This window comes from Pseudomyrmex gracilis, unplaced genomic scaffold (assembly GCF_002006095.1).
Source record: "Pseudomyrmex gracilis isolate BER0280 unplaced genomic scaffold, ASM200609v1 scaffold_14, whole genome shotgun sequence".
Classification (NCBI taxonomy): Eukaryota; Metazoa; Arthropoda; class Insecta; order Hymenoptera; family Formicidae; genus Pseudomyrmex; species Pseudomyrmex gracilis.
In genome coordinates, this window is record NW_018020598.1 from 1,224,190 (window position 1) to 1,247,740 (window position 23,551).

At 40.4% G+C, this 23,551-nt stretch overlaps 1 protein-coding gene across 2 annotated transcripts in view; it reads right to left on the bottom strand.

Annotated features, from left to right (window-relative positions):
* The window catches only part of LOC109863869 (zinc finger CCCH domain-containing protein 13), a 65,883-nt gene extending 42,332 nt beyond the window's left edge, over window positions 1-23,551 (bottom strand). For both annotated transcript variants that reach the window (XM_020444517.1, XM_020444516.1), the window contains exons 1-3: window positions 23,320-23,551; window positions 16,521-16,714; window positions 3,566-3,641 (exon numbers count right to left, since the gene is read on the bottom strand). In XM_020444517.1, the coding sequence (XP_020300106.1) occupies window positions 3,566-3,641; window positions 16,521-16,565 (121 nt within the window). In that variant the 5' untranslated portion in view covers window positions 16,566-16,714; window positions 23,320-23,551. The remainder of the gene's footprint in view (window positions 1-3,565; window positions 3,642-16,520; window positions 16,715-23,319) is intronic.

The following is a 23,551-nucleotide window of genomic DNA, read 5'->3' on the forward strand; positions in this document are numbered from 1 at the left end:
TTAGATTTTATGCAACGCCCATAGTCGTTAAATAAACGCGAATTAAAATATACGGATTGTTTCTTGAAAGTGCCATTTTGTTGGCAAAGCTGAAATTCCTCTGATCTTTGAGACTCTTCTGAAGAAAAGAGCTAACTAACTCTTCAATTTGAATATATTATAATTTTGTTATGTTTTTGAGATATTTTTTCAGAACAATAATCGCGTTGTGAAAACGTATGTTGAATATATCTCTCGTTGCACTTTGTGTGAGTATCATCATCGTTATTATACAAACAATACAGTTCGCGATGGCGAACATTCCACGTACATTTGCGCGCTCTTCTGTCTCCTCCTCTCCCCGTTCGTTGATTCCCGCAAAGTGCAGAACAAACGACGGGGCTTGACAGTCGCGAGTGCGTAACTCGATACTCTCGCGATATTTTCGACTCTTCGAGAGAAAATCAATGTTAAAGAGCGGCTATAGCCAGAAAGAAAGGGGGATCAGCAGAGGACGGAGGATAGAGTAAAGAGATGGCGCGAAATTGAAATTGCGAAGGCTCGCCGGGTCAAACCGGAGAGCGAAAGAGAGAGAGAGAGAGATGCAAGAGAAAGAGAGAGCATGAGGAAAATTGTGGCAAGGGGTGCAAGAGCGCAGAAAGGGATGAATAGGGAGACGGGGGGAGACATGTGCCGACGGGAAAATTGAGCGTTTCACCTGCACAGATTCCATAATTAAAATCAGTCGGTACCCGCTCGTCATTGTCCGTACCACGCGCGGACGTTCACCCCTCCCCGCGTGCCTCAACCCCTCTTTCTCGTTTGTGTTTCCCTCATTCTCCCAGATCACTGTCACCCTTCCGTCCACATTCGACGTCTCATGTACATTTTTGCACTATTTAACGAGAAAACTTTTCAAATCACATTCGCTGACCCTCTCTCGTCGTATATCGCCGCGAGAAAAATGCGTGAGTTTCGAACGCTCGTCGCGAGGGGAACGACAAGATCCCAGATCGCAAAATTACACTTTTCGAATATGATGTTATAATACTATTGGGAAATTTTTTATATTTTTCAAATAAGTTTTTCACAAAATTTTGCTTGATTTTTTTTTTTTTTTGGTAACACATGCGAGGAGAGTAATATCCTAAAAAGCACTCGGTTCGCGTTTCCTTTAAGTGACTGGAAAATACAAAATCTCTCGTATTTAAGTAGCGTTCTTTAGGAAAACGAGCGATAGCGAAGACGCGAGGTGAAGAAGATGCAGGAGAAAGGACGAAGTTACTGCAAGATCGAGCGGAGTCCTCAAAGTGGCTCGACGACTCGTTATAAATTGTCGCAGAGTCGGCTCGGTAATAGGGCGGCGGAGTACAGCACGAGGGTGAGTCGCCGGAGTTGGGCATAAGTTCGACGATCGCCGAGTTTCTTCCGTTGGAACAAATTAATTCTGCGGAGAACAAAGACAGCTCGAGATGAATTCGCCGTTTTAAGCTGGCAAATCGCGTTTTGATAACGCTACCGAATATTGATTGAGAAATTAAGAGGATCGGGAAAAAGTTTTGCTCGAAAAGTTGTTCGGATTTAAATTATTATACACAAACGCTAATCGAAGTTGAGGCAATAACTCGTTTTAACAAAACAATAATATATTGATAATAATTTTAGAAATATATATATATATAAAAAAGCCATTGAAAACTATGCGACAAATCTGAAATATTTTTTACACAGTGTGCAAAACCTGGAAAAAAAATTAAAAATCTGTTAGCGTCAAGAGACTATCGGATGTAATTCGCCCTTTTCAAAGGCAAAGTTGAAGGGCTCTGGTTTCACTTTAATTCCTAGCTATGTATCTCTTTCCTTCCTTCCATTCCCTTCCTCCCCCATCTTTCGCCATTCGGAGAAATCTCCCTTTTGTCTCGTCTTCCGGCTCGTCAAAAATTAATTCCTAATCGAGTTAGCTCTCTTTCCTGGCACGGAACTCATTAAGGAAGTTGCACGTTCCTTTGTGCAATGCCCAGCCACCCTCTCTCTTCTTGTCTCTCGCCTCACCCGCCCTCGTAACATTTTCCGTGCTCGCAGTCCTAATCGCGTCGAGATAAAAAAGTTTGCGACGCCACGACCGAAAGAATTGTCTGTTTGTTCCAACTTCTTCAAGAAACGAATCACGTAAATTTATCGATAACGGAAACGACGATCGTTCTCGCTGATATTGAATTGCGATGGGATTTAATATATTTCTCGTTTAAAGAGAGAAAAATATTTTTTAATTTTTGTTTTCGCGATTCTGTTATTAGATCTCGATGCGTTTCAACAACTGCAAGATTCCACAAGTAAGAAATTTTGTTCACTGGAAGCACTGGAAAAGTAAAAACTCGCGAGCGGGAAAAATTAATTATACAGAATTTCGCGAAGTAGAGAAGAAATATCGGCTGATTTTCATCCGCCGGAAATAGTGTGTCCTTCCACAGGAATATATCTCGTCTCTCTTCTTCGATAATACTGTTACATCAAAGGCCGACGGGCCCGCGCAAAACTTTTAAGTCACTTTTAATGTAAAGTCGACTGCTCTGCGCAAACTACTTTCCGCTGCCGAGTACTATTTTCCCCGGCGTTCCTTAAATAAATTTTCATCAACGAAAACCGCCAACTCGGCAGAGAAAAAAAAATTCTTTATTCGCGCGTGATACCTAACGACTTGCAATCGATGATCAATTTTCAATGATATTTTATAAATTGACATTTATATTGTTACTAAAAAAAATATTATACAGAGAGTATCTCTCGTTTCCTCATACACACAACTTATAGTTCAAATTGTTTACCATCTATATAGAATTCGGACGCAGAAAGTTGAATGTTGAAAGATGCTAATCGCGAGAGAAAACCTTTTACGTTCTCATTGCTCAACCTATTCCCATTTCTCACCCTCCGAAACACCGGGAGCAACACTCTCACGAGTAGCACGCGACCTACATGCGACGGCGGCACGCGAACATCCGTTTTCAAGGTCAGCGGGTTAATCCCCAAAGGTGATTGATCTGACCCGGCCACGAAAGTGCGAAGGTGCGAAAGGTGGAAAAAGAGAAATACGTACAAATATATACAGTCACGTCGCAAAGAGAAATATACAGAGTGGTCTTATACAAACCGACAAAAAATACACAACCGATGCCAGGATATTTCTCTCTCTTTTTGACAAAATTTTAAGAAATAAAAATTGTTATATAAATATCATTCTCCAAACAAATATAAAAAACAAATTTCTGCTTTTTGATTATTATTCGTTAAATTTACATATCACGAAACTTTATAGCAATTGCAATGCATATGTTACCAAATATATTGTCAAAAAAAGAAGAATATGAAACAAAAAATATAGAAAAGAGCTGCACGGCGGCAATGTAAAAAAAAACTCGCGATGCTAATGAACTGGCAATTCGATCCTGTAACAGGACTCAAGGGTCTTACACGAAGTTCTTCCCGTTCCTTGTGCGCGCTCGGTTTTCTTTCTATCCGCGAATCAACCCCGCCCGTTTCTACCTCTTTTTTATTTTCTCCGAGACGCTCGATTTAATTCACTCACCGTGAAGAGCCTTCAGGTATGCTTTGCCAGCGTTGATCAGCTGTCTGGCACCAGGATTGAACTTGTCCAAGATATTCTGAAAAAGAACGGAAAAAGCACTTTTAACGGATTACGTTACCGGGATAAAATATACGGAAAGTTGAAAGTTCAGGTTAGAACTCGCGCTTGAAAACTGATGATGAATTCAACGTCGTCAATGCTACGAAGATTATCGTTGCGTCGATAAATACAACGATATATTTATAACATAAGAACAGACAGAAATAGAACAGAAACGGATAAATACGTGGAATAGGTATGTAATATAGATCATAATTGAATATTGCGACGGAGAGGAATGAGCGTCAATGAATGCTTTCCGTCGCAGAAATAGTTCGTTGCGATGTCGGGAGTACAGAAATTATTTGTCAACAGATAATTGTTAGTAATAGAACGCGCGCGCGCGCACACACACCGACGGCAGAAATTGTTCTCGAAGAGAGACGTAATTACCTCTTTAAAACTGATATGCTCAGCTTTATCGGCGGAAGAGTTATAATGAACTTTGTTACGTTAGCGGATACATAGAAATTGTTTAGCAGTAGACAACTGGCAGAGAGATAGCATAAATTGGCTATCAAACTTTAGACACTGCACGTACCGCGAAACTTGGAGATGCAAGGAGATCCGATGTTTTGGAGAATTTCGAGGTATTTCGCGGAGAGTTCGAGACAGAGGAGATGTGTGTCTCTCCCCTCCGGTTCACACTGTTCAAGAATAAATTCTCGAAAAATTGTCTTCCGAGGTGAAATTTTCCTTCAGGAGACATCTTTCGAGAAGAATTGCCAGAATATATTCGACAAAATTCTCTGCACAAGAATAATAAATAATAAATCCAATACGCACGAACTTCCATACGAAATTTCACGTAAATGAAGTATGGAAGCTACTTAGAACCATCGAGGATTTAAACTCCTTCGGGCCTTAAGTTTTTCTCTAAATCCTCGATTTCGCGCGTCTCATAATTCAGAAAACGGCACGGTTCCCTCCCGTTCTCACGATGCACAACTTTTCTATGAGATATAAATCCCGAAATCTCAGTTAGACCAACTCGGAGAGTTAAGATCAATGTTTTCCCGAGGCATACAAAAACATTCATGGAGATCGTCCATCAATTGCTCGAGGCGGTGTTCCGCCATGTTGCCGGCGGCGACGTCACAGCAAGTCGGGCGACGACGACGCGTTCCGGAAGCGGAATCTGGTTTGGGGTTTCCCTTCCTTTCGGCGCGTCGCCGTCGAAGTTAAGGTGGCACTCACGAGGCGTAACTCCGTTGATGCGGTTACGATGTATCGATCCCTCCCGGTAAGAGCGTGACGGCTAAATTAAACTCGGCTCAACCCCCGACCTTCGCATTGGCCCCCAGGCCAGTCTTCCTCTCTCTCTCTCTCTCTCTTCTGTACCCTCTTCGAGTTTCGCGTCAGGTGCGTCGGAAGGTAACGACGACGCCGTCGTCGATTCAACATAGCGCGCCAATTATATTTCCGCGCGCGTTTCCGCCAGAAAATCCGAACGACGTCGTCGATACTAGAAAAGCCGTTATATCTGTGTGTGTAAAATCCGACGCGGTACACCTCAAACTCTCGACTCCGTGACTTCATTAACAGTTGCGAAATCACTTTACTGACTCACAGTCGAGATTAATTATCGCGCTCGCGATCGATTCGCGTTATGATTGCGCGATTTAAGTGCTTTTTCTCGACATGTGTGTATAATATTATACGCGTGTATTTCAATAAACGATAAAATTGATTGCGAAAAGATAAGACTTTTAGCGGTCAAGCGACTTCCCGCACGACCGGCCATGTTCTTACGTAACTTGGACGTGTGCCGCGGGGCAGAATTGCCGCTGTCGTGAAAGAATGCGAACGGGTTGAACGAACGATAGAGAATCGACTGTTCCTCTCCGCGCGTTAGCGAGATGAATATCTTGAGATATGCGCGCGTATAATAACGTACATACGTATCTTACGGAAATCGGTCAGGCCCATTAAGTCGCGTGCTGGGACTCAACGGCGCGTTGCGCAACGCGATTTTCAACGCGTTAAAATTCATACAAGTCTTTCAACACTACGCGGCTCTTCTCCGAGTCCGCCAAACAACTCTTTTATCCGTTTTTTTCTTTTTGTTCGCAAAAATACACAAATTTCACTTTGATTTATCTTTTGCTAACTATTCACGTCGTTAGAAAGGTTTTTCGCGCATAAATTGTTATTTATATCCGACACATTATATACGCGCGCGTTTTACCCGCTTTGCCTACGTCACTCATTCGTCGTTCACGTGTCATTTACGCGGCATTTTATTCCAGTTATATTCCACGTCCAATATTTACGGCGTTCTCGCGCCATTCATTATTGTATCGCGAAAATTCCCCCGCGATCCTAACGCGGGATTATGACTCCAAAGTGCGCGCATCATAAATCGCCGCGGTTCGATTTGTTTTTTCGAGATTTACGGCAAAGTAAAAAGTGTCGTCGGTCGATACGGGAGAGAAGGGAGAGAGGACCGAAGGTCCGCGCGCGGCCATGATCGATAAGGCCGCGGTAAATTTAGTCGGCCGATTCCGTTACAGTCCGCATAACTGGGCACGCAGCGGGCAAAATGGACTCGGCCCTCTCTAACTTCTCTTATTGGCGAACAGTCACTTTGAAGGGAAGAAGAAAGACAGAATGTGCGCAAGTGTGTGCGTGTGTTGAGTGAAAGAGAGAGAGAGAGAGAGAGAGACAGAGACAGAGAGAAAAAAAAAAGACATAAAAAGAGAAAGAAAAGAAAGAACCGAGGAAGCCAGAGATGAAGTCGAAGCCGATGAATGTCGACTAACGGTATAACGTTGCATGAATTTCGCGTGTGTGCGCGACGAGCATCCGCGTGCGGATTCTTGTCCGTCGGCCACTCCTACTATTCCTCGTTAAAACTTATTTTCCCTACGCGCAATTATAAATCTGCTTGTGAAACAGAGATAAATGTCATATCAATCTGACACGATTATTATTCGATTTTATAACTCCGACGAATATATTAATGACGATCGGATAATTTACCGAAATAATCTCCGGCTCAATAGCAGATTTGTAACCATGTGTCTCTCTATCGTCATTTGGAGGAATGCAAAAAACCGAGAAAAGAAATATATATATATATATATATATGTGTATACATATATGTACGTGGGTTCGCCGGACGACCCGGTGACCTCGTGAGCGGGGATTTACCGGTGGATATGGTCTTGCCCGGAGGATCCTCTCGAAGAAGCGAATCCTGCGGTCGTAATTCACCGCGGTTACCGTTAAACGGGGAAAGAGCTGCCACAGCGAGAGAGAATGACGGTTGCCGCAGTGAACGTACAAAAATGCAACCTGCCTCTGGTCAGGAGAGTGAAAATCGCCGCAGTGCCTCTCAACCGCAACGATTCGCCTGTTATAATAGTCAAGCGGACTCTCTCATTCCCCGATATTATCGCGTACCTTTATCCATAAGGTACGCATTACGACGACCACCGTGACAAATTTCACTTTCAACGCGCACATTTTCCTTTCGTCTTTTTCGTGCAATTTCTAACAATTACGTCTCACGCACTTTATATTTATTTATTTTGATTTCAGTCTCTTCACACCGTGTGATTTGTTGAAATAAATATGACGGTTCTGCCATCGGGGGGTTTGTTCTCTCTTAAAATTAATTGTTCTCGAAAGTGTTCTCGATTTCACGTGCTCTTTAAAATTTGTACACTCTCATGCGTATACGATGAAAAAAAGGCGAACTCGGAGGAGAGAAATCAGGTTATCACACTGCAAGTCAGGGTTAAATCAGGATTGCGAAGAAAAATCCTATCTCGATTAATTTTTGTTAATATACGCGAGAAAACAAGAAAAAGACGGGCTCAAGAAAGCGCGGAAAGAGAGAGACAGAAGTGATGTTTATTCATCTGGAACGACCCGTAAGAGGTGGAAGCGATAGCGGCTGATACCGTTAGCGGTGAGGAAAACCGACGTGTCAAACCGGTCGAATTTTTGGTGTACGCGATTGCACGTAAGTGCAGCTTAACCGTTTCGCAATCTTATGCAAACGCAATCTCATGTGCATACAACTGAGGTGCAACGAAGGTCAATGCGCTCGCTTTGAATTGTTAATCCTCTCACACCCGAGTGGTTAGATTTTTTTTTTTCCGACGAGATAGGAATGAACGCGTTATGTTTTCCTTTTCCTTGGAAATTAAAAAAAGTACTTCCTGTTCTTCGCTGCAAAAAAATTTTATTTTATTGAGATTCGCGAACGACAATATGAATATTCTTCGAGTTCACTCAACTCTTCTTGAAAAAAAAAAAAAAAAAAACAATGTTTTGAGAAACATAAAAAATTCAGATATTTAAAAAAAAATAGTATTTTTTTATCTTGAATATTCTTGCTGTTTCTTTCTCTCAGAAAATGTCTTAATTCGCGGAATTTCTCCTAACGTTCAATTTTCCCTTCAGTTGCGAGAGCATCGATCAAGCGAAATGAAGTTTTCCTTGAGGCAGAAATGGACCCGGTAAAGCACGGTGTAATCCTTACGAATTCTCGCCCGCCACGGACCCTTAATTACTCATTACGGACGTCATCCGCAAGCAGCGCCTTTATAATTGCACATACGTTACCGACAGACGACGCTATTTAATCGTTTCGTTGCGGGACGAAACGAAAGCCCTTTCTCTCTCTCTCTCTCTTCCTCTCTCTTTCACTTACTATCTCCATCTCCCCGACAGGAGCCTGACAAATTAGAGACACTCGCGAGCTTTAATGAGTTTTGGTCCTAATTAAGCCCGGGGACTCGAGCGAGCGTCAATACGTAAAGTTAACCGAACGGCGTGCACGAATAATCCCAGCGAGCGCGATAACGCGTAATTATCATTAATTGCCTCTCCCGTGGATAATCGCGTTAGCCAAAAAACCCGAAGAATTTTTCGCTGACGTAATGTGTGCCTCACAAGCTCTATCCACTCTTTGTGCAGAGCACAAATTTCGTAATTGTAAGAAAAGCATTGATAAGTAGAAAGAGAGAGAGAGAGAGAGAGAAAGAGAGCGTTCACAGACGAGACGAGAAAAACACGTATGAATAAAGAGACATTCATTTGATGTCGGGACAGTTTTATAGTTTTATAAGAGGATTATTAAAGACCTTTATGGAATCAAACGCTGAGACATTAAAGTTCCCGAAGAACTTGATTTCAAAACTTTGAATTTTCGCACGCATTTGCGCGAATAGAAGTCGACGCGGCGAAATTCATCGGGAAAAGCGGAAAAGTTCGGGCGGGCCACTTGGAGCGAATCGAGCGGAAAGTTCCCCGGCGAAGTTGGCCTCTTCGTTTCCGACAATGGACCGAAGAAACGGAGAAAAGAAACAGGAAGCCTTCTCGAAAAAAAAAAGTCTCCGCGGAGATTTACGCGAGCAGAACAGGAAAGCTCGGGTAAAGCTCGCTCGACGATCGGGAAATTGAGTTTCCCCGAGATCTCCGCCCCCACGTCTCCTCCTCCCTTCTCACCTTCTCGTTCATTTATTTATCTGCTGCGAGAGATGCGCAAGCACGTACGCGATCGAAATGAAATTTTTAATAAATAAATAGCGCGCACACCAGGAATTCACCGTGAGATAAATGCGTGCATCGGCAAGAACGTGCTTCGTTTTCCGATGAGATAGCCTGAAAATTGCATCATCCACAAACGCCCCGAGCATCTCCAACGAGCCGAGATTATGGTACCCGCGAATTAAACGACCCGGGAACGATTACCGCGGCCGCGCCAACTTTACAAAGTATCAAAAAGTTTGCGCATTTGCCAAGTTTCAAACGTTCAAGTTCTCTCTCTCGCACATCCGTACTTATAAAAATTCAAAACCCAAGAAGTACAAGTTGTTACAAACTTTCACGCGCATTTATAATTCCAAAAACATGGAAAATTATGTACTCACGAAAATTTCGTACAAAATTTGACGATCTGTAAATTTTTCAAGAGAAACTACGAAGTTTCACAAAAATCACAAAACTGAATAAAATTGAAAACTTTATAAACCGTCGAATCGAAATATGTTTTTCTTACTTCTAATATAAATAATCTAATTTTCAACGCAATATTTGACATTTAAAAAAAAACACCGACCGAGAGCAATATGCTCGTTTAGCCACAGAAGATTTTAAAGAAATTCAACGATAAAAGAATCTAAACTTTCCAGCGAGATTTCAGACCTCAAGGATATTCGCCGTCACACAAAGCTCGCTCATGTTCCGAGTGTACAAGCAAATAGAAAGGAGTACGGTAATTTCCCGCTCGATGCCTGCGCCACGTTGCACCGAGACTGGTTGTGCAACTGCAACGCAGACTGCAAAAGCGCGCTGCGCTATGTAGCACGACGTTGTAGAAGGTCGTAGGTGGTCCCAGGTGGGTCAGTCGACCAACTGGTTTCCAGCGGCTTCGCAGAAACTACCTGGAAGACCACGTGTTTCCGGTGAAATAAGTGCACAACGCAGTGCTCATCACCTTTATCGCGAGAACGAGCTTTTACGACGGGACGAGATAATATTCTCAAGTCTCCCGGGCGCGATTCTTATCACGAATCCAGACGTCATCCAATAAACTCGTTTTTTTTTTTTTAAAGAGAATACAACAACTGTTTTAATTATTACACATCACAATCTTCCCTATCGCAAAATGCGTGACTATCAATCATCACGCGCATGCACAAGTAGATAAAAAAGAGTTTCAACATTTTCTTGAGATTATTTGTAGAATGATTAATTTAAATTATATTATTTAAATCGAATGAATCTCGAAACAGTCGAATTGTTGGAGTTCGAAAGTGAAAACGTTTTTTAAAACAATAGCGTTTTTTCGCGAAACTCATCGGCGAGAAGCGATACGAAATTGTAAAGAGCGGCATGCGAAAGATCGCGCACAGCGACGAGAAAGTCGCTTTCGCTCGGCTACTCGAGAGAGGAGATCGGCCACTTCTCGTGGTGAATTGCGATTACAAGACCGCTTTGAAGCCGGACTTTCTACACAAACAGCGTTACAATGATCACGTTTGAAAATTTCGACTTAGACAATCTAATCAATCTCAAACGAACTGATTTGTAATTTTTATTTTTGGACAACTGTAAAGAGAGAGAGAGAGAGAGAAAAAAAGAATAATCACACAAGCGTATACTAAAACGGTATTCGAGTTCGCTACATATTCAAACTTGGCGGCAATTTAAATTTCAAAACTGCGACGTTTCAAGAAGCCGCGGAATTCAGGCATGCAAATGCTGCTTTAAGAACGCTTGGAAATGTTTCCGGGACTTAGGAAATCAATCGGAATGCCTGGCTATACTAAGGCGCGCGTTTGAAACGAGAGGGAACATGACTGTACAGAGCGCGGGCAATATCGTCCAGATTGGAAACTGCTGTTAGCCATCGCGAAGTCGGTTACGTCCGATTTGTCGCGGGGTGAACGATCTCGTTACAGCTTTTATGTCCGATTACAAGCCGCCGTTGCGGTCGCGAAACAAGAATATCGATATGACGCCGCCGGCGCGCGAAAGCAACGGATGTCTTTAATTATTGACTTTCTACGTGCCGTTATCGCCGGAAAGAGTCGTGTATGTGCGGTCATCAAAGTTACAAAGTGCGACCGTTTTTTCTTTTTTAGTCACGTACAAAACCTTACGTGACAACTGTAATTTTTAATCTTAATCCTGTATCCTTTAACTTGTTTTTAAAAGCGATTTTTAAAAATGAGATATTTTAAAAATTATTTAGTGAAGAAAGTTTTAAAAAATAAAGAAATATCAGAACTAATGTTACTTTCTTAATTTAGAATATTGAATTTTTACAAATTTTTTGCAACGTTTTAGCCAATAAAAAATCGCGTCGGATATAAATGTTAGGATTTACAGGATTATAGAGTTAACTTTGTTTTTTCTCATCAACGTGTAATATTACTTATTATAAGCATGATTATCTAAAAAAAACTTTTGAAATACAAAATAACGACGTAATAAATTTAGTAAAATTGTTCATAAATACGGAAATAAACTATATATAGAGAGATCGAAAGATATTTTATAGCTTGAAAAGGTCATCCTCTGATTCATTTCCCAGTCACTTCTGTTTACTCGATTAACCTTCTTGATCGCCCGTGAACAGTTACTCTTACGTCCGACCATTACGCTTTTTCTGCTCCGCCCGAGATTTTATCACGATTATCCGCTATTTTTCTCCTTTCACCGATACAGTTGTAGGTTTTTATTACAGAATGTTTCATCGGAATTTTGCAGCGTAAAAACGCATTCGTCGCGCTCACATAAAATTCGAGTCAATAAGTTCTTTAATACATTTCACATTCGATGGTACTTTATTTAATATAATCATCAGTAATTTTATAGCAATATCACTCGTTTATTAATTTATTAAGCAATGAATGAATTTTATTCACTCACTCAGTACACGATAATATTTAACCAGCTTCATTATTTTACTCACTTTATGAACAATTCATCAAAAGTTAAACGTATAAATTTTCCTCAAACATTAACATTTTATGCACGTATAAAAAGACGGTTTATCATCGCTTCTTCCGTAAACAGGATGTTTTTTTAACTGTCGGTAAAGGATGCCGTCGTAGTGAACGACTATTGTCAGATTTACTGCATTTTCGCTTTCACCCGCCTCCGCGATCCGCGATGCCCGAACGTTTTCACCGCGGTAAAATTATTACGATCCCGCAATCCGATCTTTTTACGCGCGTGCCCGAGTAAAGCGCGCAATTCTCCGCGGCATCCGTTAACTATACATATTTTTCTCCCGCTCACTTAATGTATCTTTAATCTTTCCGGAGACTCGAGGTCTTAAAGAGGTAGATATCTTGTTCAGAAGAAACAGCGCGAGATTTTCCTACCTTTAAATTTCAATTAACGCTCTGTTTAGAAACGGAAAACTTTATTCAATAATATTTTTTATAAATAATATTCTCGTAAAAATGGAATTTTTCTTTTTTTGGAAATTTTGTCGAGAGATTTTTGATTTTTAAGAATTTTTTCTCGCGTTTCTCCGTTGACAAAATTTGCGTTTCCGCAATTTAAACGCGTACGAAGAAAACGTTTAATAATATAAAACAAGCTGCGAGCACGTTAAACACTCCGTGTCAGAAAATTCCGATTTACTCGGTAGAAAAGTCGTAATTCCGGAATTTTTCCTCGCAGTTGGCCAACGTTTTTCCCATTGGCCGTCCGCGAAATTGCCGAATGCACCACGAGTGGCAAAGAGGGGGAGAAGGGTGACACACGTGCGCATCTGCAGGAATAGATGTTTTCCTGGCTTTAGGAATCCCGTATGAATATTTATGAGCGACCATCTCGACCTGGGCGCGGTGTGTGGATGGAATCTACATTCCTCCTCTCACCTCTCCTTTCTTCTTCCTCTTTCGTGTAAACTTCTTTTCTCTCTCTCTCTCTCTCTCTCTAGCTTTCTACATGATTCTTTCTCTCTCTTTTTCTGTCTCGGATTTGTCATAAAACTGCAATATATTTCTTTGTCAAGAGTGTCCTTGAAATCGATGAGAGAAATAGAAACAAAAAATAAAATTCTCGAGAATTTTTCGAGAGGCAACCTCTCGAAAAGTAAACCAATTTACATTGACATTATTTATGCCGCATCTCGGATTATAACGCGTCAGAACTCGACCTTCGAGAGTTTAGCTTTTTTCAGTTACAAGTTGTATACGGATCACTAGCGTGCGCGTCGGCGATATTTTATGCGATATTGGCGTTTTTATTTCACATATTCTAAATATAGTAATTTACTAATTAACATTAAACGATCGATTTCAATAATGATGGCAACGAGAATAACAAGAACGTTTGCGTTTGATTCGGATTTGACTAAACGCGAAAGTTTCTATTGCCGCCTTCTCTGTGACATTTTCGCGGATGAATTTCCGGCGTGTTACACACACGAATTTCAAAGCAGCATGGTTTTTATTGCAATTTTTACATTCTGATTTTGCGTTCACGCCGTCATTTTATTCCAACGTCCGATGCAAAACCGAAAGAGAGAGAGAGAGTGAGAGTGCGCTCGCGCGTGTCGAGTGCGACGAAATATTTACCCTGCAATTCGGACATGTAATAACTCCGGATATTTCAGCCCGCGTCGACAGATGCATCGTGAGTGCAGTCCGTTTATGCAGTCCGCCCCTTGTTTGATTTCCACCGGAATATTTTACGCCAATGACGCCCGCCCTTCCCTTTTGCACAAGCTTTTCGATAAATCGGCAGTGAGTAACGAGTTCAAAAAAATCGATGACCGCGGCAGCAGCAGCAACAACAGCAGCAGCATCGTTGTACGGACGTACGCACGCGCGCAAAAATACAGGAAACACATACATCATATTTTTAGAGAGTAAATAAGAAAATAAAATAGCAAATAAATGATAAATAAAAGTCTTGAAATACATTTTTTTCTTTTTTGTTTACTTAACGCTCCAATATTTTTATTGCGTCCGCTTTGTTGTTCGTGCTACGTGAACGCGCGCGTTTTATAATACATGAAAATTTCACAGCGTGCTGAAGTGACGATATTCGAATCGATCGCACGATTTTCTTCTTCCTCTTTTGCGAATTGGTCAAATTTTAAGGGTATTTTTTCTTGTCGGAATAAATTCGCGCGAAACGTTGAAGAACAAGCGATTTTTAATTGATGAACTTGGGTTTTTTTTTTTTTTTTATTCATATTTCGCGCGCAATTACAGTATTTACAACGCTGCTGAGCATCGATCGATGCGACTTGACGTATTCAATTTTTACCGAATATCAACAAAAATTTAATTAAACTATCAGCAAAACGTTTGTTTTTTCAATCGGATTAGTTTTTCTAATTGCACGTGACCAATCCATCGAACGTAACTCACACTTCGGCCCATCGACATTTGTCTAATATTCGTCATAAATCACAAATTAGTAGTGAACAAAAAAAGTAAATTAGAACACGAAAATAAATTAAACGTAGACAAGAAATTGTGTTGAAAATTTTACGGTCGATGAACTTTGTCGTAGCTCGCCTTGATGAATGCAAGAAATATTTAAATCACGTCAGTTCCGATTACATTAATGCATAATGCATGTTTTGGAGGTAAACTGTGGTTTATTCTTTAATAAATCGCGATACTCGAAACTACCGTAAACTTCTTGAAAAAAAAAACCAGTCATTTTCATAATTGTACAAGAGAGCTATTTGGCGTGAAACTTTTAACTACCTTTACCATTTACACATAAATTTTGCGATCGCACACGTTGAAAAAAAATGTTCGCGTTATAACGTGTTACAACGTTTCCTATTAAAAAATGTTTTTATAAATCAAATAATAAATCATTATTAATATATTGTATATAAATTCTCTCTCTGATTCGCGCGCAACGAAACGTTTTTATCCGCATTCCTTTAAACGCAAAAAATATTTCTCTCAGTTGGTTATAAATCAGATGCAAATCATTTTATTAAAAACGAAAAAAAAAAAAAACGGAAATATGGGCGATCGCGCTCCACTTATTGCGTCGAATAGCGCCATATTGCGACATGCTAATGAATTTTTTTCTTCTCCGAAGGCAGAAAAAAGAGAAGAAGATGAATTCACCGCGGGTGCTTCGTTCTAAAGGCAGAGGGGAAGCGAAGGAAGGGTGGGAGATATTAAAAATTAATCCTCTCGACCGTTAAGGGCTTCGAGGCTGTGCGGAGGTGACAAGTGGTCGTAATGAACGCTCTAATGAACATGCACAACGATGAGCGCGGCCTTGTTAAGTCCACGTGGACGACCGATCGTTAACACGTGGCCTCCTTTTCAACTATTACTTATTATAAGACAACCACAGAGAAAGAGAAAGAAGGATAAAGTTACACATAAAATAGTAATAAAGTAAAAGAAAAAGGGAAAGAAAAAAATAAGAATATTTGTCCCTCTCGACATCTTTCGCAACTCGAGAGATGATTAAAGTCGACTTTGGAAGAGATTTACGAGAAGCTAAAAGGAATTCCAAAGGGACTTTGCAGATGTGTAAGCAAAGTCTTCAAATCCATCAGACAAATTTGTTTTCGAGAAAAACATGAAGTTACCAAATAAAGAAAAAAATATAAATAATAAGCTCTTGTACAGTGAGATGCTCGCAATTGGTACTAGCGACTCAATATCATTTGTTTTATATATATATATATATATGTATACATGTAACTACCACATACACGTATATGACCACATTAATTTCATATATTGGATATTAATTTTATGAAATATTAATACATAATAACTAAGGAATGTGCGGTCGAGAGTAGAACGTCCGATGACAGAACATCCTCCTATCGATGGCACGTGCGGAAAGGGGTGCGGACCTACCCTTCCCCCCCCCCTCCTGTGTGGATCGGAAGCCAATTAATATCCACGCAGAGCGCGTTCCACACACCCTCCCACTGCACCTGCTGAATAACCCCGCTGAAACATAACTGCGCGCAGCGTGATATACTCGCGCCATGGGGCTCGCTTGTCAGCAACGGGACCCCATAAACTCTGGTCACGCGATAACGGGGTTAACCGACGGTTACCTCGTTATTTCGATGCGATCTCCGCGAGATCATAACGAGGCCGTCGTGGCCGAGTGCCATCGTGATAATTATGCCGAACACCCCGAGGCTTCAATCGCGAGATCTACTCCTTTGTAAATCGCCTCGCGAAAAGCGCGGATTTCGCGAGTTGTTCTACGAAATTTGACAAAAAAAAAAAAAAAAACAAACAATTACTTTTTATGGCACTCGAGCTAGTTTTCCCGTAAATATTTTCTCATCCAAGAACTAGAATCTCTTTCTCTCTCTCGTCGATACAATTCGATCATTGAACGCAAGATCAAAAATAGAATTGCTTACCTTGTAGATCTCGTCGACAAGTCTGGTGAGCTCCTCGGTTTCCATGATGACCTTCCAGATGAAACTCGTTTCTTCCGGTTTCACGAGATGCTCATATTTTCCCCGTCCTCCCGAGACTGGATCTCACGTGGTCCGCTCCGCTTTCCCGAGCTTGCTCGCGACGACGTTCGATGTATCGTACTACTATTTTATCTCTGAAACACGACCAAGAACCAAACGGTAAAAAATCACCTAACCATGTAAACCGTAATTACCGTTAAAATTTCCAATTAATTTTGTACGTGTAAAAAGAAGCAATAAAAAAATCTAAATTTCAATTTTTTCTCAATTAAAAATAAATTTACAAATGCATGTATTATAAATGCGTATATGTGTGCGTGTCCTTCGTTGAATGTAATCTTTTTCTCTTCAATTTTTTATAAAAATATTTATTTCCAAGTTTGATACTAAATTTGGATACCTAGAACACATAGAAATAGAACACACATGTAAATTCGCCGCTCATTGACTTCATCGGTATTTCCCTTCGCGTGCCTTCGTCAAGCTCCGTTATTATCTTTTTACGATAATGATTGCTAATAGAAAAGCGCATTCCTATCTCGATTGTGGTCGCTCCGAGAGAGGCTGTTGATGGAATCTCGAAACACACGCGGCTCAGCTCACAGACCAAACATTACTCATACATGAAACGGGAGAGGTCACGTTTTCCCAAGTACTTTCATTCCGCAAGGACACCCGGTATGCGCGAACGAGCTACGGGAGAGCCGCATAACTTCGCTTTTATTTCTCGAGACGCGGATCTACGAATACGTATATATCTAACCGAAGTTATTCATGAATTCGCGATCACAAGAGATTCGTTTAACGTTTCTTTCTACGTGCGCAATTGTAGCGTTAAGAAAACAAAGTGAGAAGAGATCACCGGTGAGATTCTTTTCACAACAATATGTTATCTCGCTTACGCAAGTGCATTATTAGCAAGTTTATTAATTACATCTAGATTTGATTGTCATTTAATAGTTTGTTCGAGAAATTCAGAAGCAACTTTTACAAAATATCAAAAAATAAAAAAAAGCTTGATCAATAGACGTGCAGTACATAAATACGTAAATCCGAACAAATTACGTACGCGTTTTATATACGGAAGATGCAAAGAGGATGGCGAAGGTAAACGCCGCTAATAACTGCAATTGCGTGCAACGCGGTTGACGTCACAGTGGTGGGAATGAGCGGGCGATTGTGGGAGTTGTGTCACGTGCGAAATGCGACATGCGAAAAAGTGAGGGCCGCGGCCGCCGACTGCAAACGAAATATCAATCGTTGCGACTCCGCGCGCGAGCGTATGTGTAATATAATAGACCGATTAATAATAAAGCGGCCTGACTCGGCTCACAGTGCCCGGCCGAGCGTGCTTAATTAATAAATTGACGTTTCATAAATTAATCCGCAAATTCACAAAGTTCGCCGGATATATGTATGCGCGCTGTTTAGACTTTATTAATAATCTCCGCGGACTCACTAATTTTGTTATATCCGACAGTTTTTACATTTTATATTATTACATACGTATATCGTATCGGGAAGAGAGAATTACGCGCACTAATTATTATCCCGTGTCATTGTAAACATTTAAAATCGCAATTTTAAATTTTTACACGATCGGTAAATTTATAATTTTTATTAACAGAAGGAGCAAACGTGTTCCGCTATGCAGTCGTGAATTTTAAAAATGAAAAGCAAATAACAAGTTCTGAACAAGAGAGAAAGAAAGAGAGAGAGAGAAAGAGAGAGATAGCGGAGAATATTTCGTTACCAAAATTATCAATCCATTTGAAATGTGTAATCAAACGATATCGTTTGATAAGCGAAATGTTACGAATATATCGTCGAGGCGTTCGTTCGATTTGTTAAATCTCATCGATCGATGTGTACAGAGTACGTATGTGTGCGCGCCAACGATTCGATCGCGATCGTAATACTAAGCGGAAAATTCGATTAAACGATGAAAGCGCCGCAAAATTCAACGCGGCCTATCGAAAGCTGTTTCTCTATCTCTCTTTCCCTTCTCTCTCTCTCTCTCTCTTTCGCAAGCGCGCGCGCAAACTCGCTCGTTCGCTTGCGAATTTCGTCGATGCAACTTTGCAAACGCTCGCTCACCCCGAAAGCTTTCAAGCGAATTAAATTCTCTCGAGTCGTTTACGATAAAATGTTTCCCTTTAATCTCTCTAATCACCGACACGCTCTGCAAACTTTTGCGAATTTAACCATCGGACGTGACTAGGGACGCTTTAAAGTATCAATACTCCATGCTCGCGCGCTCGATTGCTAATATAAAACATACGGATACTCGATAGGATAGGTCTTAGTAATAGGTGTAGAAATGGAGAACAGCGCTCTGATAGCAACGAGACCGCACAATCGCGGTAAACTGTGATGTAATGTCTAATGTAACACAGCACTATTTTCATTGATTAAATTATATTTGTTAAAACATATATAATAATAATAAATTAGGAAAATAGAGAGAAAGAGAAAGAAAGTAATAATCAAAACCGGAATACTGTAATAGACATACGTGTGTATAATATTATCAAATAATTAAATTATATCAAATATATATATATGTTACATGCGCAAATTACAATAGAATGTATTAATTATTACATTAATTATAAACATACTGATCGCATGCCAAATAGATTAATGAATAAATATAACGCTCTTCCCTTCTTCTCTCTCTCTCTCTTTCCCTCTCTCTCTCTCTTCACCGCGTTAAATACGAATTCTCTCTGCAATATACAATAACGATTGTTTGTCAAATTCGTGTTTCCAAATTGTCATCATTGAGTGTAACGCGCTACATCGATCACGTGTGCACATGGCATCGATGTATCGTACCTACTCACGCACCGCGCGCGCGTTTACTTTCTTCGTTATGAAATCCGTATTGTTACATCAGCGCGCGGCGTGAATATGTTTATTAGAGCGGTCGACAACCCTCGCTCTCTTCTCTTCCGTTCAATTCCACGCCTCCTTCTTTCTCTTTCGGGATTAAATCTTGGCTTTCTCCGCGGAGAGCTGAACTTATCGTAACGATATTTGCATAAACTTTATGCGCACGTGAGAGAAATGGAAGCGCGTACAATATAACGCAACGGCATCTATGCATAAATTACCGCTCATGAGAAAACTTGACTTATTTACCTAATTCGCCATTATCGTGAAATAAAAAAAAAAAAAAAAAACAAAAGTGTAACTAATCAATTTTTCTATTTGAGTTTTTCAAGCAAAATTGTTTTTTTTTTATTTCTTTGTTTTTTTAAATTTCTTTCTACCATCGGTAGCCAGTAGTTTCTCAGCTGAGTATAAATCTAATGGTTCTGCGACATTAGCGAAGAGAAAGAAAAAAAATAACAAAAAGAAGATACAAACTCATCGGAATTAACATAACGTCGCGCGCACGCACACAATGTGCGCAACGCCTACGTGCCGCAGGTGCAATCGGGAGTTCCCGCGCCTGCAGGACATCGAAACGGTTCTATAACCGTTACGACACACAGAGTCGGCCAGAACGACATTCCTCTGCAGTCGCGATTTGAATGGAATCTCGCGGATAAGTCCTAGTAATTCGCGAGCGGCATATGGGCGCGTCCCAGGAATTTTGCAAATTTCGCATACCTGTCTCGTGTTACGTGTCGTATAAGATGTTAATTAGAAACAAAAAAAAAAAAAAAACCATGGAATGGCAATGTATCTTGTCGCAATCGTTAATTTTGTTCTCTATTCAATGAATGTTCGTACGAGCGCGCATATATTTAACGATACAGTTCGTATTGAAAAATGTACCGTGTGTGTGTAAAACAGCGTCAATTTTATTATATCTATGTATGCGAATAATTTCCGTTTTTCAAGGCCGACGGTGAGGAAAGACGGAGAAAAGAACACATGGAACTAGTTCTATAAACGAGATTCCGTCGTAAATTGACGCGAAAAAAAGCGCACGCACCTCCAAAGCAGAGTTTTATCGCTTTCTTTTCTCTCCGCAAGCTGTAAAACATCCTTGGCTTTCAAAGCCATCTCCCCACTCTCTTCTCGCGTGTTCTCTTCCTGTTCCGTTCCCACCCCCCGCTCTTACATCGTAGCTTTAATTATCGCCCTCAAAGGGTCGCCGTGGTCTTTTTTTTTTTTTTTTTTCGCTTTATTTATCCATCGATGACGTTCCCTTATCTCTGCGTCAAAAGAAAAATCCTTGCAAACGTTAATTAACCTTCGAACGTGCAAAAAAGAGAGCTAGTAGGTTACAAAAACCGAATACACGGGCGTGTCCGTGTATTCGCGTTGCACAATACAAATAGCGAGAAAGAAAACTATTTCTCCAACTTTAATCTCTTTTTTCATCCTTGTGTGTGTATGTGTGTACGCGTCTCTCTATCGCTACATCTTAATTAGTTTCCTACGTTTTTTTTAATACTATTTCTGCGTTCGATTCATTTATCTCGGCGCACTTTAGATATCACTTAACCCGGGATATGTTCGCAAAACCTCTGTGGAATCGAGTTGCTTGGAAAAATCGTACGTTTTCATAACGTAAACGCTATTGCAACACCGATAGCCGAGCTGCAAAAGGGAAAGAAAATTTATACCGCGTCGAAAATCACGCGGTAAAGAGTTAACAACGAATTACGAGAGTGCTGCGCACAATGGGTAGACTTCGGTTCTCAAACTGTGAATTATCTGTCGCTTTCCCGGGACATAAATTCCCATTTGCAGCTGACATTCGGTACCGTTCAATATTTGAACGTGTGTCTGTACATCTTTTTTTTTTTTTGTCGATTCAATAATGGCGAAATGGACCAGCCATTTTGCGCGTTCGACTTTAAGAGACGCGATGCGAGAGAGCGAGAGAGAGAGAAAGAAAGAAAGAAAGAGAAAAAGAGAGAAAGAAAAGAAAAGAACAGGAAAGAATGAGGAATAAAATCCGGAGAACTCCATCGCGATGCGGAATCGCTCGCGGATGATTTCCGTCGATGAAATATTCATAATTTAATATGTCCTTCTCCTTCGATCTACGTTTTTTTCCTCTTTAGGCGGGATGGTCGGCGAGATGAAATATTCATCCTCGAGAGATGACGATGATGTCGGTCCGAGAAAATGCGCGCCACGCGTCATCGATTTCTTCGGCGATCGTCGTAATTCGAGCGGAATCCTTGGATGAAATTTTCAAGTGCGGTTTTTACGAAACGCAATTTGTTCTCGCACGCTCTTTCGTGTCCGTTTCTTCGATTTCTCCATACCTTAATGTTACGAGATTTATGCATGTAAGAGAGAGCGGATGAGTCAGAGAACAATATATATATTTGCAAATTAAATCATCTTTCGAAACATTTTTCCGCGCAACGCGTTTTCGGCTCGCGCGCGTTTTTAACGCAAATTTTCAATTCCCCGCTTTATCCCGAGAAAATGTACGTATTTCCGAACTCGTTATTAGACTCGCGCAACGCGGTTACATTCGCAAATATCCGGACATCGACGCGAAACTCTTTCGTCGACACGGGATATTTCACGCGTATGTAAACTTCACGTGCTACAATTCTTTTGCATTTTACAAGACTTCCTGAATTTGCCATGTATTTTTCGCCGCATTCCCCGGAGAAAGAAAGAGAGAAAAAAGACAGAGAGAGAGAGAGAGAAGAAGGAATAGTAAAGATAAATGAAAAAGAAAAAAAACCGGAATGGAATATTTTGGCATTTTTTTCTCTCTTTCGTGATTCTCGTGTGGAAACAACTCCAAGAATTGTACAAGGTCGAACATACGGAGTCACAAAACACATCGCGTAGCGCGCGCGAGTTTAATAACAATTGGTGCTACCAAGTTGTACAAGGTTATGAGACACGATTCAGGAGAAAACCACAATATTTACGATACGGATACGTTCAAAATAAGAAATAAGCGGCAAAATTTCTCATACATATTTTACGATGGTGCATTACATGTGTTACGTAATGTAACCCGACGTTGCTCGAATTACTTAGAGAAACGTTTGTGTGTGTGTGTGCTCTCTCTTTCTCTCTCCCTATGTTTCCTCCTCGCACAGTCAATTCTTATTATTAAATCTCATCGGTTCTTTTTCTTTTATAAAAATTTATTGCTGATGTGAACAAAATATATTTATTTTGCCTCATACCAGTAATAAACTTGTGTAAAGATCTTGATTTTATCACGTTGACCATTATAACGACCATTTCATTATTTTATTTCATTTTTAAATAAAATAATAAAACTTTATGACAACATATGTATTAAATTTAATACAATACAATGTGCTGTAAAATATTATAATAATTATGTAATTAGGATATATATGGTATATAGACTTAATTATTAAAAACAAAAGAGCGAGAGAAAGGTTTTCGCGTAAAATTTCAAATTTTTCAAACTAGTTCTAAGAGAGTTAGGCAATACTCTCAAATACATCTGTAAATCAAACAGTTACATCGAAGTATCTGAATGAAAAAGCCGACAAAAGCTTCTTTAGAAAACTTTTTTATGTGCGCGATGACACCCTTGACACCTGATGTTTGAAATATTATAGCATTGCGCTGAATCATCGGTATTCCGATAATTCAGTCATAAAAATGACAGACAAGCGTGTTTTTCGCTTATCCCACGAGCAGCGGGATTTTTATGAAAAAAAAAAAACAAACAGACAACATTTTTAACAATTACAAAATCAGCAGGTTTGTGCGCATTTGGGGAAAAAATTTGTGGTCGCAATGTATACGATCTCGATTAACTCACCCCGAAAATTTTTTTACGAAGATTTCGCTCGAGATCAATCGCTGGATCAACGGATCCAGATTCTGGTCGCGATCGGGATCATGAGGAGAGCGATGATATCGGGATTCTCTCGAAGCAACGAGCGGAGCTTGTAGGGTGTGTTTTCGGAAAACGACACCGTTCAAAAAAAAAAAAAAGCCACTGGGCTTTGTATGTCACCTCGTAAGCGAGAACGCGAACACGAAACGCTCGA